This window comes from Alligator mississippiensis, chromosome 14, assembly GCF_030867095.1.
Source record: "Alligator mississippiensis isolate rAllMis1 chromosome 14, rAllMis1, whole genome shotgun sequence".
Classification (NCBI taxonomy): domain Eukaryota; kingdom Metazoa; phylum Chordata; order Crocodylia; family Alligatoridae; genus Alligator; species Alligator mississippiensis.
In genome coordinates, this window is record NC_081837.1 from 3925586 (window position 1) to 3939011 (window position 13426).

A 13426-nucleotide genomic window follows, 5' to 3' on the forward strand; every position below is an offset into this window, starting at 1 on the left:
GAGAAATATGCAGTCCTTGCAAAATGACAAGGCAAAAAGTGATTTAATTCTTAGAATCAAAGCTAAAGCATGTAGCCATGGACATCCTGCCATGCCAGAATTAACCATTGTGGAGAACAGACTAGAGCCCTGCGACTGGCAGGAGAGAGCTTAGACAAAAAGTTACAGCTGTAGATAACTAGCTGACTCAGCGAACCACATCATCCAGAAAGCTTATTTAAAGGTAATATAATATCTGTGGAACAAGATATATTATAAAAACATCTGTGTCCTGAGATCATCAGAGGATTACTTTCATGGAAAATATGATCTCTACCATTCTAATGCCTTAAATTTGAAGACGGATCCTGTCAGTTTAGATTGTACAAATGTCTGAGAGGAAGAGTGAAGGCAGCTTATGTAGATGCAATTATGATCATTCTGTGTTGAAGAAGTGACTTGTGCTGGTCTTTGCAGGCAGTCTGAATGGTAGGAGATGATCAGTAATGAGACAGGAAAGCAGCATTTCTTTCTGACATCCTATCAGGAATTAGTAGGGTTCGATAAGAAAAAGCTTTATCCCACTGAGATCTCTCTTAACTTCTCTGTCAAACTTCAGGTTCTGTCCAAGAACAAAAGCTTCCCTTTTGAAACTGTGTAGAAGCTAAGCCATGCTTAACAATGCAGGAGCAATCCACGGAAGAGGTGTTGGAAGGAGACGGGAAGAAATAAAAAAAGGGATATAGAAGACATATAGGCCGTTTACCCCGTACAGAAAAATGAAAATTTGTATATTCAGAAAGTTTCATTGTGTAATTACTGCTAAAGAGCTTTCAATTTATAGGAAATGCAATATGTTTGGACACATGCCAAATGGTTCTGGATGAGCCAGTTTCAATATTTTATGTAGCCATTAACCTAGATACCCAAGCTGCCCAGGTAAAAGATGTCCAGAGAAACGACAGTTGGTTAACAGCATGAAGAAAGCCATTGGTTCAAATCCAGCCAATGTTGAGAGTTATATAGAAACTCATAAAAAGTATCCACTGGCAGAATTTGTCTAGTTCTTGGGTAAGAGGTGCCCACCCGTACTTCAAAAGCTCACCAGTATTGTTAGCACTTAGCATCCTTAATGGCAGTGTTGCTCGAGACGATGAAAACAGAATCATCGTAGCGATTCTTACGCAGATGTCGTGTCTCAGGGTGGGGATGAGGCACTCTGACAAAGCTTTGGCTTCTGTGTAGCCTATGCTGGGCTTAATCAGTAGCTTAATTGAAGACTTCAGTTTCCTAGATGGTAAACTGCACCTTTTACAAATATTCAAGTCACATTCAGAAAAATTAAAAGAAGTGCAGCTTGCATCTGCTTTGTTTGCCGATTTATTTTTTTTTCCCCAGGCCAATACATGCATCCTTACTCAGGCCAAGCTAAAATGATTCTTGACTTGCTAGGAGATTTTCTGAGGTCAGTAGGGAGTGCTAAATAGGCATCAAATTAAAAGAAACCGTATGTAGTTGACATCTTCACTTGGTGATTGCCTCCCTCTGCGGCCTGGACCCGAAGATGAGCAGTCTCTCCCTGAGCTGGATTTTAAAGAACTTGAATAGATGTTTTTGATTAATGTTTTGGGATCTAGACTGGTAAAAACATAACAAAGATCAATGGAAAAAAGAGCTCTCAGAAAAGTACAGAAACATGTAAACGCATGGGTTTTTTTCCTCTGGAAAAGGAAAAAAAAAAGTATAAAATGTGTTTAAATGTAACTTAAAAGAACTCTATTCAAAATACTTGTCCTCTGACACGTTGGTTCGTAATGGTGGTGGTTGTTGTTAAATAAATAGTACATTTTTTTAGAGCTAAAGTGCTCCGCACATATTCTTGGCAAAAGCACAAAGCTTTTAATTTTTGAAGATTTAGACAAAGAACAAAATTATTATGGAGTTTTAAGGTTCAGTGTTAATTTGTTGCAATTCAGTCTCAAAAATGGTCAAAGAGTTCTTACTGAATCATTTAAAATCTGTCAGTAGTAGACTTGTGTTCTGTGTGATATTTTATGATGAAATTTTATATCTGTTTATAGTGAGTCCTTGAAACTGAAAGGTTTGAATAACACTAATAGTCACATGAACTGGAACATTATAAGATTTATGCTTAAAATAACAATATTTGGGAGTATAAGTTTCAACCTGGAAGAATTTTTTAGATGCAGCTCAGCTGGGTGTGAATGGCGCAGTAATTTGAAAGCTAAGAAACCACAAGGTGGAATTAAATTGTTGTTTTACTTAAGTGGCATATAGCTTGATTGTGTGCCCTCCTCTCCAATAAGATTTCTAGGCAGCTGGAATTGCCCTTGCACGCATTTTCCTTGTACTGATGCTTGTGGTTGATTTCATAAACCTGTGGAATTTATGGCCCTTTTCACAATGTACAAATTGTCAAAGGGCTTGAAGAACACAAATTCAAGTTGACAGCTTCTCTTGTCTCTCCCGGAATCTCATAATTGTCGGTGAAATAGTTGTGCACCCTGTATGCATAGCAAGATGCAGCTGGATACAGTTTCCGTACATCTGCAGTTCCTTGAAATGTTTCTGGTACTTTGAGGTTAAAAGTGAACAAATCTGTAAGGCTTTCCCAAAATTGTCCGGAAAAAAGTAAGTTTTTAATAGTCTTGAGACACTTCATAATTTCCCTAGTTTGTGCAGTAGGTACCTGAAATTATGTACTTAAACTTTTGGTAGATTAAAGGTTCACCTAGTCCTCTTCATCTGTCGTAGCCTTCAGGGATTCCCTTTTTCCTGTGTTTGGTCATTTTAATGGACTAAAGGATGGAGAACATGCTTTGGAAACAGTTGCTGTAATCAGATGTAGGTATTCACTGAGAAATGACACAAGTCAGACCGCCTCTCCAAAAACCTCAAGTCTCACTGTCCACTGCACATCAGCTGCAGGTCCTTCCTCAGCCTGACGAAGGGTATTTATATCCACAAGCTTGCTAAGAGGAATTTTTTCTAACTATTTGAGTTGGTTTAATAAAAGATATCAGATTTACCCAAAGAACCTTGTCTGAGACTTGTTCCATGACAGTGCAGACCATTATGAGGCCACATATATATATTTTTTTACTTTAAAATTGTCACACCTTTAAGGGAATAAATGTTTAGAGGGAAGATTTTTCCAAATATGAAATTTCAACTGCTTTCAAAACTCTCCTTGTAGTTCCTCCCTTTGCTCTGCTTTTTATATAGTGGGTACATGAAATGAAGAACTTATTTTGAAAAGCTTCACAAGAAGGTACTGTGCCATAGGAATCTTGTACACCTTTTTGTGTCCTTTATATGTTGGGCATTGGCTGGTCAGAGCTCCTTTTTAGCAAGTGAGCACCCTTGCAGTCTGAGATGCCTCACGAGGGTCACCAAAATGGGGTCTAGTGAACCTCTGTTGCAATCCAGTGGATTGGCTGCATCTGTCTTTTTTCCATTTCTAAAGTTTTATGCTGACTGTGTGGAACTTCTGTTTGACCCTTCAGACACGTTTCCAGCCCATTGGAGACACACTCTGATTTTGAAGCAATGTTTATTCAAAAAGAAAATTCTGGTAGCAAACACATGAAGAGCTCTGCATGGGAAAAGGCTTTTAGATCAATGTTAGTCCCTAGAGATTCCCTGACTTTTTGCACTAACAATGATGCCGATACTGTGATTTTTATTAAACAAAACTTAATGGCTGCTTTTTCCCCCTCCTTATTTCCAAATGACAATGAAATTGGCTCAGGGATACTGGGGGGGAAAGCATGATAAAATGTACTTTACAGAAAACTTTCTGTATCTTCTTTGCTATGTTGGAGATATTGGAATTCTGAAAGGGAAAACTTCTTTGTGTGTAATTATAGGCTTCCCTAAGTGGGGTACCAAATGTGTGTCTAAGGTTATTGGTTATTCCACAAGATCCCTTTTGTTTTATAGGATTTAAATAATACAATACCTACATATCAAAATGACAGAAAGATGCATTACTTCAGTGTCATGTTTTGCAGTGCAGTAATAGACGATTGTTTTCTATTGATCAGTAGATCAGGAGCTATTGGGGGAATCCTTCCTGTGCTGTCAGATGGCAAAGCCCTTCAATTCCTGTCTGTCCTGGGCTGCTCTTTATTTGTCTGCTATATTTTCTCCTGCCTTCTCAATACTGTTTAAAGGGACTGAATAGATCCCATTTTACTCCAGTAGCAAGGTTAGGATTGCCATATTTCCAGTTTCAAAAAAGAGGACACCTGTTGGGGGAGGAGGAGAGGGGAATATGATTGTGGAGGGCAGGGCAATGGTATGCCCATGCCCTGCCCCTGCCCCCCACTCCCAAGTCAAAGCCCCCCAAGCCCTGTTGCTGCCCCTCATTCCTGACTCTCAGTATCCCACTTCCCAGACCATGCTGGTGCCCTTCACTCCCAACCTGCAGTCCCCCATCCCTGCTGATACCCATCACACCTGACCCACAGGCCCCTGGCACTGCCTGTGCCCTGTACACTCGACCCACAGTCCCCGTCCCCCCCGCCCCCTGGTGCCCCTCACTCCCAACCTTCAGCCCCCTGCTCCCTGCAGCGTCTCCGAGCTGCCCTGTCCCTGCAAGCACAGGCACCGACCTTAGTACCACTGGCCTGGCCATGCAGCTCCCTGCTGCCCCGGAAGGGCCCCCCTCACCCTTTCCCTTGCTGAAGGAGCAGGCACCTCCCCTCCCCTGCTGCAACCCCAGCACCCAGACAGCTTCCTCCAGTGCTGGTAGGCATCTGCCCCCCTCACACCCATCTCTACACATCCCTGCCACACACAGACACACATAGCCCCCTGGACAGTCTGCCAGCCCTGGCCCTCCAACCCCCGCCCCCCCCATAGACTTACCTGCATCCGGCTGCATGCCGGCCATGTGCATGCACACGGGCATGATGCCCTCTGCCTCCTCTCGCTCTTCCCTTCTCCTGACAGTACCAAGCAGCTTCTTGCTAGGGGAAGTCAGGAAGTGCCAGGAAAAACTTTGATGCCGAGCCGAGTAAAATCCTGGACATTTGTTGATATTTAAAAAAAATGCCTGGATAGAGGTGGGAGGACCCAAAAAAGAGGACTTGTCCCGGAAAACCTCGGACATATGGTAACCCTAAGCCAGATAAGGTAACAATCGTGTTTCCCCATTCCAAACCAACGTTAAAATATATAAGGAACATTCTCTGTAAGAAATGAAGGGATAGGGTTTTGTGGTGAGGGAAGCAGGTAATTGGTAGGGTTATGTTGTTCTCCATTAGACTCTTCCCCCAACAGCCAGGATCTGTTCACAAGAAATCACTCAGGAGATAAGGAATCCTGCAGAGAAGCTGACTATGTTCCCATACTGTGTGCAACAGTATGATCACTGCAATTTAGCTTCTTAACTTCTTCCTTAAGATGTCAGAAATTACACTGAACTTGCCTCAGGGTAAAATACATTAAACACATCTTGGGCTTTGCTGCGTGGGATAGGAAACCCCTTGTGCTACTACTGAGATCGGAAAAAGGAAAGGCAATCTGTAAAGGGGCACAGCTTGTTCTGCCCTCAAGCGGGATATGAGGACTCAGCTTAAGGGAGTGAGAGAACTGGTAAGAGATACTAAGAAAAAATCTTCTCACATCCCACAAGATGCTGAAAAGCTTCATGGGCCGCCTAAAACATAAGAAACAACAAAGAGGGGAGATAAGCCTAGATACAAAGAACATCGCTCTTGAGAATCAGAACTTGCAGTTGTTTGCAAATTACCAAAAAAAGCCATCAAAAATAGCATCCATCAGTCCGGGAAGATGGCAGATTCTACGCACATAACAAGATTTTCTGCTCTCTTGGAGGAAGACTTCTCATTTATAGAACCATTAGAGAATCCATTTTTAAAGGGTTTAATAATACATATATAGACTGCCTTGTACTGCAAAAACTATTATTCCCCTGGGTAGAAAAAGTGACTGACTCGGGGCATTAATGGCCACCTCCTGTGGTTTTTGGCATTATACCCCATTCTTGTCCGTGTTCTTCCTTTCCAAAGTGCTATTGTTTTCCATGATAACACTGTACTCGAGTTCATAGTTCCTATGAGACACAGATATGTATTATATTTTATTTATTTTCATTTATGGGCATTTCTGTAATTCTCATTATTGTAGTATCTATGTATAGTTGTGTTTGGACCATATCTACACAAGCATATGTGCATGCTTTTCTGTATAGGAGAAAGTTCTGGTTTATGGCCTACTATTAAACACAACATAAATGGGAAGAGCAGTGAAATTTCTCCGTGAGATTTCATTGTGGTGTTTTTATCCATGCTCAGATATTCTCAAATACATGAATAATTTACATCTGGAAGGGAAGCTTGCTAGTGTGTTGACAGCTGTCCGTTCCAAGAGAAACCAGGACCATTTGGGTGCCAGCAGCAGCTTTGAGCACGTGCCAGCAGAGGCAGAGCATAGTAATTGCATCGCTCTACGCTATGCAAGTAAAAATGACTTTGGCTTTGCATGCGTTTTGAGATGCATCTTGATGAAGATATTCTGGAACAGTCTTTCCGCTAATCAGAGGAAGTAGTATTTCTTTGAAAATACATATAGATAGAGGGAGAGGGGGAAGAGAGTGACCAACGTGTTTGAAATCTGTAAAATTATATGTGGTGTTTACAGTTCTTACATATTTGGAAGTGTGTATCCTGTTAAACTGGTGAGAGACTGATCACTTGTGTGGCATATTAATGGTCTTTGTTACTGTGTGGTTTCTGCATCAACAAGAAGTTGAATTCTACGGTTGGCAGATTTGCTGATAAGTAGCATTTAAAAGTTAATTTAATTAGCACCAGTGTTTTGCTAGGCATTACGGCAGAACCTAGCGGTTTATTCTAGTGTGTACTTATTCAGTAAATGAATGAAATGCATTCATTTTATTCTCTAGGTATGTGGACGAGTATTTTAAACCTCACCGTACAAAAGGATGCAAATCAGGTTAACCCAAAAGAGAACTCGGTCTAGTTCACAACAAGTTTTCCCCAACGCAGAAGATCTCCGCAGGCATTTTTGTAGTGTTCTGTGGAGATCAACAAATTTAAGCTCTATTTGACTAGCAAAGGAAAAAGTTTGAGTTGAGGACCCTCCTCTAAGAACTTCTGTGTCTGAGTGTTAGCAGAAGAGTGCCAACTGATCTTAGTTGTTGAGACAGTACATAGGAAAGAGAAGCAGTCTCCAGAAATCAAACTATGGAAAGCTCTGTATGTAAAACTCAAATTGAACTCTACTCAGCGTGTACCATAGCACTGTCTTTCCTTTCCCATACATTTTAGACAAGACTGAATGGTAGAACTGAAGCCTGAGTAACATTGCAATTGAGTGCTTAGGGCAGGGGATCCTTTCAGAGGAGGAAAAACTAGAGCTCCCACAGGCTCACTTCCTCCACCCTGGCTAAGGCCCTCATATGGATTGACATGCACATCCTGGTCAGTAATTTTAATAGCTGCTGGCAGATCCAGCATTGTCAAGGGGTGGGGGTTTTTTGCATAAGAAGTGAACTTTGTGGATTCTGTTAATAGTCTTCATCACCACTCAACTCTGGCCTTGTTTGCTGGGTTTCATCACATGGAGAAGCACGCACCTCAGATATTAAACTGTTAGCTCTCCAAATAGTGCCAGAAACAAAACTGGCCAAAACTCAACAGCTGATGACAAATCATTTGTCCCCTCAATACATACTGGTAGACATGCCACCAAGAAAGCAGTCATTCTGGTCCTAACAGGAAATGTTTTGTCTGTGGGGAAACAACTCTTACAAGGCAAAAAAATCTGAGCAGTAGTGGCTTAGAGTTGGCTTCCATCATAGATATATCATAACATTAAAAATGTACATATTATTATGTTTTGTGTTGTGTTTCAATAAATGACATGATCTCAGTGTCAAAAATGTCACCTATGCAACTATCCCTTATAGGCGGTGCTTCCCGAATTCACAGGCATTCTTCAGCCGGCATTAATGTGATTGCACACTGTCACCTTCAGCTCTGCATGTATTGAGTTATATTTGTACATGCGGTAAATGACTTTTGCAACAAGGGTAAACACCTAACGTCTCATTTTTGCAGTCGGGGGAAGTAGTAATTGGGTTAAGAGTTAGGGGATGCTGTGGCTGCCTGAGCAACATTTTGGGATTGGTGCAGGTTCCAGAGGGAGCAGTTTACAGAGCCTGAGGCAAAGTGCTGAGACAGGCCTGCAGTGAGTGGAGCTGGAGGGAGCAGTAGAGAGAGGCAAAGTCAGGTTTTGACTGTTAATAGGCATCATCCTCATTGCAGAGCTTGGGAACTTAAAATCTTTCAATATATGCAACCAGGAAGACTGTACTGTAGAACAGTTAAGAAAACATGAGTGTTCACTGAAGAGTGAGAGAAGTGAATTAAATAAGTATTTGCTTCTGTCCACTGAACCAGATTTGCTCAGCTCATATCAAATATGCGTGCTGCCATTCTGCTGTTTGAGGGCAGTATTGTGCCCCATCAGGCAAAGCTGGCAGATAAGAGAATTGATCTCTGGGTTCATAAAATTTCTGATGGGAGTTGCTAAGGGAGGGGGAATGAGCCAAGACGACTGCCAACTGCACTCATCCAATCAACCAGTGAGACCTGTGCTCATGCCTTACTTACATATGTATATTTTCTAATGTTTGACACATTTTTGTTATGGTTACAGTGAAAGTAAAACAAGCAAATCTTTTGCTGGCAACGGTTGTAACTTGTGCTGATTTGGAATGACAAACACAGGATTTGCTGGGTACCATGGATTTCCTCTATCAATATCCCCCTAAAAGCAAATAAATTTCTGTTGAACAATATTTCCATACCTGAAGCAAGGGTATTTTGTGATCTCTTCCATTGGACTTGCTATATAGCTGGGAGAGCTGTCAGGCTTGTTGTCAGGCACAAAGCGCACGTCTTCACCAAAAGCTTGTCCAACATCCAATAAAAAGATATCACAAAAAACATTGCCCCTCATACATTTCCTGGGTCTTCATGGGTACAACAGTATTCCAAGCCTACTTTCCAAACTTTTTATTTCTGATTTTTTAATTTATACAAGTTAATTTAAAAGAATTGAAACATTAGAGATCAATGGCAATGTCTGCTGAAATCGGCACACTTGACTTCAGCCTTGCAAGTGGTGGGGGGGCGTCTTCTGCTACACTGGCCTTTCTCTCTGGTGACCTAAAAGGCAAGTCTCCGTTCTTTCAGTGGCCCCTTGCTTTGCCAGGGTGGTGTGCGGTTCTAACCACCCTGACAGTTTTAGACAATGTTGCTTTTATAACCTTTCAAAAATCCATCCCATTTCCTAACTGCAGCAGACCACCACGTTTTACAAAACATGGTGTGGTGTAGCTATTTCTGTTAAGGAGCAATGCAAAATGAAGGCGTGGAGAATTCTTACAGATGCAGGAGAAACCTGGAAATAGATAGAAAAAAACCCCTGAGAGATTTTTTCTATACGTTTTAGCTGTCTTCAGTAAGTGAAATGTATTTTTGCATGCCACAATTTATTTTTGTTCTCTTCTGAAGATTATAGTGCTCAAGAACACATTCTTGCAGCAGTAGAGAATGCAAATATTTCTATCCGTTATTCTCAGCCAGGGTGCTTTGAGACCCAGGCACTGTCGGGTGTGCAAACATGATTCACAAGATAAAGCCAGAGATTTCAAATAGGAATCCATAGTGTTAAAAGCATACTGACCTGTTGTGGGCTTTCTGAGTTCTTAGCAACAGAATAATTGCTCCATTATTTTTCTATAGTCAAAAATCCTGTGAAAGTTTTCCAATGGGTGCCTTAAATGTAAAGAAATTGAGAACCACTGATTTACATTTTGAAATGTTTAAATTTTATTGCATGAATTTCCATAATGCCAGTTTAGTACCGATATTCACAAACTGTGAATAATTTGTCATACAAAACTGGATGTGTGTTGTTGTATATTTTACTTAAAACATGATTGGTATGCTTAAGAGCAGTGAAAAAATTTAGATGACATCATTTTCACTATTGCTGTTCTGGATGTTTTGTTTGTGTAGCTGTTGGACAAATTAAAAGATCGCTGGACACACACTGGCTTATGGAGTAATCTGGAGATGGTTAAGACGGTCATTGCAGAGCCTCAAGGAGGAGGCAAGGGTGACTTTGATGAACTGCTGAAAATATACTATGACGCAATAAAGCATAAAGGCGGAAAAGGTATGACCACTAGTAGAGAAGAGGAAGGTTATTTGGGCCAGCTGCCAGCATTAAACTCTGTCCATCATATGTTGGCTTGATGCCCCCAATCAATGAGCATAGCAGACTGCCTCAAAGATACATCCCTGGCAAGTGCACTCAACCTCTCCTTCTCATGCCACACTCACACTTCTAACGCTCTCATATAATTTAGTAAAACTTAGTTTTGTTAATTGATGATTCCTCTCTAAAATGCTTGCTAAATCCTCCTTTTCTTTGCTTCAAGATGGAGCACTCCTCATGGCTGTATGCAGAGGGAAAGTTAGTGAAGGCCTGGATTTCTCTGATGAAAATGCCCGCGCTGTTATAACTATAGGTATCCCATTTCCAAATGTGAAGGACCTTCAGGTAAGACATCAACATTTACCCCAAAATGTTGTGACTTAAATTTTGCTATATTTAAAATACTTCCTCATCTACAGAATACTGTATAATCAGATATTTTGCCAGTTCTTACCTGATCTCATTTTGAATTACTCAGAATGCCTTCTACCCAGAAAAATGGAGTTTGGTTGGTGTCTGCTTGTTAATTTTAATACTAGTTTATCTCTACCTACAATAAACTTACTGTAAGCCATTGTCTGAACATGCCTAATGAAAGTCATAGTGCTGTCAAAGTGCTCTTTGGTTCTGTTTTGTCAGCTACAGTACATTATTTCTCCCCTTATTTCAAAGTTTATTTCAATAGCTTATCAGCTATAGTGAGGTACTTAGTAGCTTGATCCCAGTGTAAATGAGAGGAAGAGATTTCAAAAGTTTTGTTTTGATGCTGTGCTCTATGGAAAATAATTTAATGGATATAAATTTACATAAGAACATTAAGATGAAAAGTAAGTTGAGAAGCAAAGGGGATTGCAATATAAAATAGTAACCTACTGGGGAGGTGAGGTATTTTCACATATTCTTTTATTGTTGGTCGCTGTAATTCCCTTCTTTAATCCCCATTGCCTCCTTCAATATAGCTATATGTATAACACTTTCCATTTAGCCTGGGAGTAGAACAGTAAACCTTTTCCAAGGCTAATGTTGCTCTTTAGCTTGCTGCTCTGAGGTGTGAAATTATGACATGAAATAACCTCTTCCTGGAAACCGAGAGCATTGCTTTTTTGATGATTCAAGCTTTAGCTGACTTGAGGCAAAGCTCTTAAAGTGACTTCTGAATGCAGCAATCCAAAGTGCCGAGAACTAACTAAATTTCAGGGTTGTCTTGTATCTTTCATGTGACCTGGGTAGAATGTCAACACCCTACTCCCACAAGTACCTTCTTTTACTTCAGGGGGACTATTCTTGTGAGTAATTGCTCATTGGTACAAGAAAGAGGTTCACAAAAAGACCCACTGTCTTTTGTAAAATATAAAGTATGAATGAAAAATTCACTGAGTTGTTTTGAGAGACTGGCTTGCAAGTATATATCCATATAAAAACAAAGTAGGGATACAAACTGATACAAGTTTTTTGGGTGTTTTATACTCTTGGGCTAGGGGCAGAAATTACACATAAAATGGTATAAGTGATTGGAAACGACTTCATATCTGTAACATAACAGAAGTTCAGTGCACATAAACCGCTTTCAAAATGGCCGAAACTGGTTTAAGGTAAACCTGGATGGATGTAGTATCAGACTTCATTGATTTAGGTTAAATCGGTTTATTGAACTTCTGTCCCAGATCCCCTCGAGATTCAAGTTAACTCAGTCTCCTGGCATCCCAGGATGCTTTGCACCTCCCCTGCAACACCCCCAACTCCCACAGGGTGGGCAGGCTAGGCTTGGCCCAAGCTGTCTGCTCCAGCCAGCAACAAGCCATGCTCTAGTGCCCCCTGGCTTTTGGCTTGGGCCACTGCAGGCCCGTGGCTGCATTTCCAGAGTCAAAAGTGCCAAAAGTAAATGTCTGTTCCCTTGCTTATCCGTTCAATCTATGCAGTTTAGACTAACCTGCGAGGATTGAATCAATTCAGCCTCAGGCTTTTTGATGGTCTATACTTAGCCTTGTACTTTGTAACCATGATCAGTATTGCAATCCTTCTTGGAGTTGGGAACAGTCAGTGAGAAGGTAAGTGCTCCTGAAGATGAGGGGCTTAGCTGCACTGAGAAAACTGTAGCCTAGTGCAGTCTGGAGCCATGGAAGCCTTATCCTACAACTGTCAGGGAGTCTTAGTCTTAAATTTCAGCGCCTGTGTTGTTATAGCTTTGTTTCTCTACTAATCAAATTCAGTGAGACCTGGCCCTAAGTTTGTGCTCAGGCATTCCCCCCTGCAAATTGGTCCCTAAAAAACCCCAAGAGATGGAGAATTCAGTTGGCAGACTAAACACCAGGGCAGTCAAGTGCTGCATTTAATGATAATCTAAGTAGATGTCTTGTAGCGGGGTAGCCAACCGGAAGCACATGTACCACAAGTGGCACAAGTAGCTTTTGTGTGGCATGCAGCAGATCAGGAAGGGGACAAGCAGCACAGTGGCAGATAAGGCAGGAAGCAGAAAGCAGACACCTGTAGCACCCAGGGAGCATATAGGTCTAATTTGTGGCACACCTGCCCAAATTTGTGGCACACCTGTCTTACAGCTTGCTGTAGAAATAGGCATCTTGTGAGAGTGATTTCAAATGTATGGATTTGCCACTGAGAGTGCCCTTTCTTTGGCCTGAAATTCTACCAATTCTCATACCTTTTCTTCAGATTAGTAAGTACACTAAACTTGCCCTGTTGTCTGTCATAGGGTGTACAAAAATACTTTTGAATCCATAGATCGGATTCTCTTTCCTATCAGCTATAGCTCTTGTAAACTTGCTTTTGTCTCTGAAAAAACACAATACTGTTGAGACATCCTGCAGTATAAAATTCACAAGTTGCCTCCTGTGCAAGGTAAATCCCAGATGACTGCATTACTAACATTAAACATTTGATAATGCAAAGCTAATAACAATTTTTTAGGATAAAGAGACTACAAAACAGATTTACCAACATATTTCCAAAGTGCCTGTCTTCTGAAGCCATTTCTTCCACTCGTCAGTTGGGTAACAGCTGCTAATCTTAGGATTGGAAACTTAAACATAGTGTTTCAGTAAATAGAGTATGTGATTACTGTTTTTTTATTTAAAGAAAAAACAACATATGGCCCTTTCGCAATGACAGAACTGGTGTGTTGTCCTTA

The 13426-nt window shown here is 41.0% G+C and overlaps 1 protein-coding gene across 2 annotated transcripts in view; it reads left to right on the forward strand.

The window, feature by feature from the left end:
* The window catches only part of BRIP1 (BRCA1 interacting helicase 1), a 116584-nt gene that overhangs the window by 58584 nt on the left and 44574 nt on the right, over positions 1–13426 (forward strand). For both annotated transcript variants that reach the window (XM_059717088.1, XM_059717089.1), the window contains 2 exons: positions 10080–10239; positions 10505–10626. In XM_059717088.1, the coding sequence (XP_059573071.1) occupies positions 10080–10239; positions 10505–10626 (282 nt within the window). The remainder of the gene's footprint in view (positions 1–10079; positions 10240–10504; positions 10627–13426) is intronic.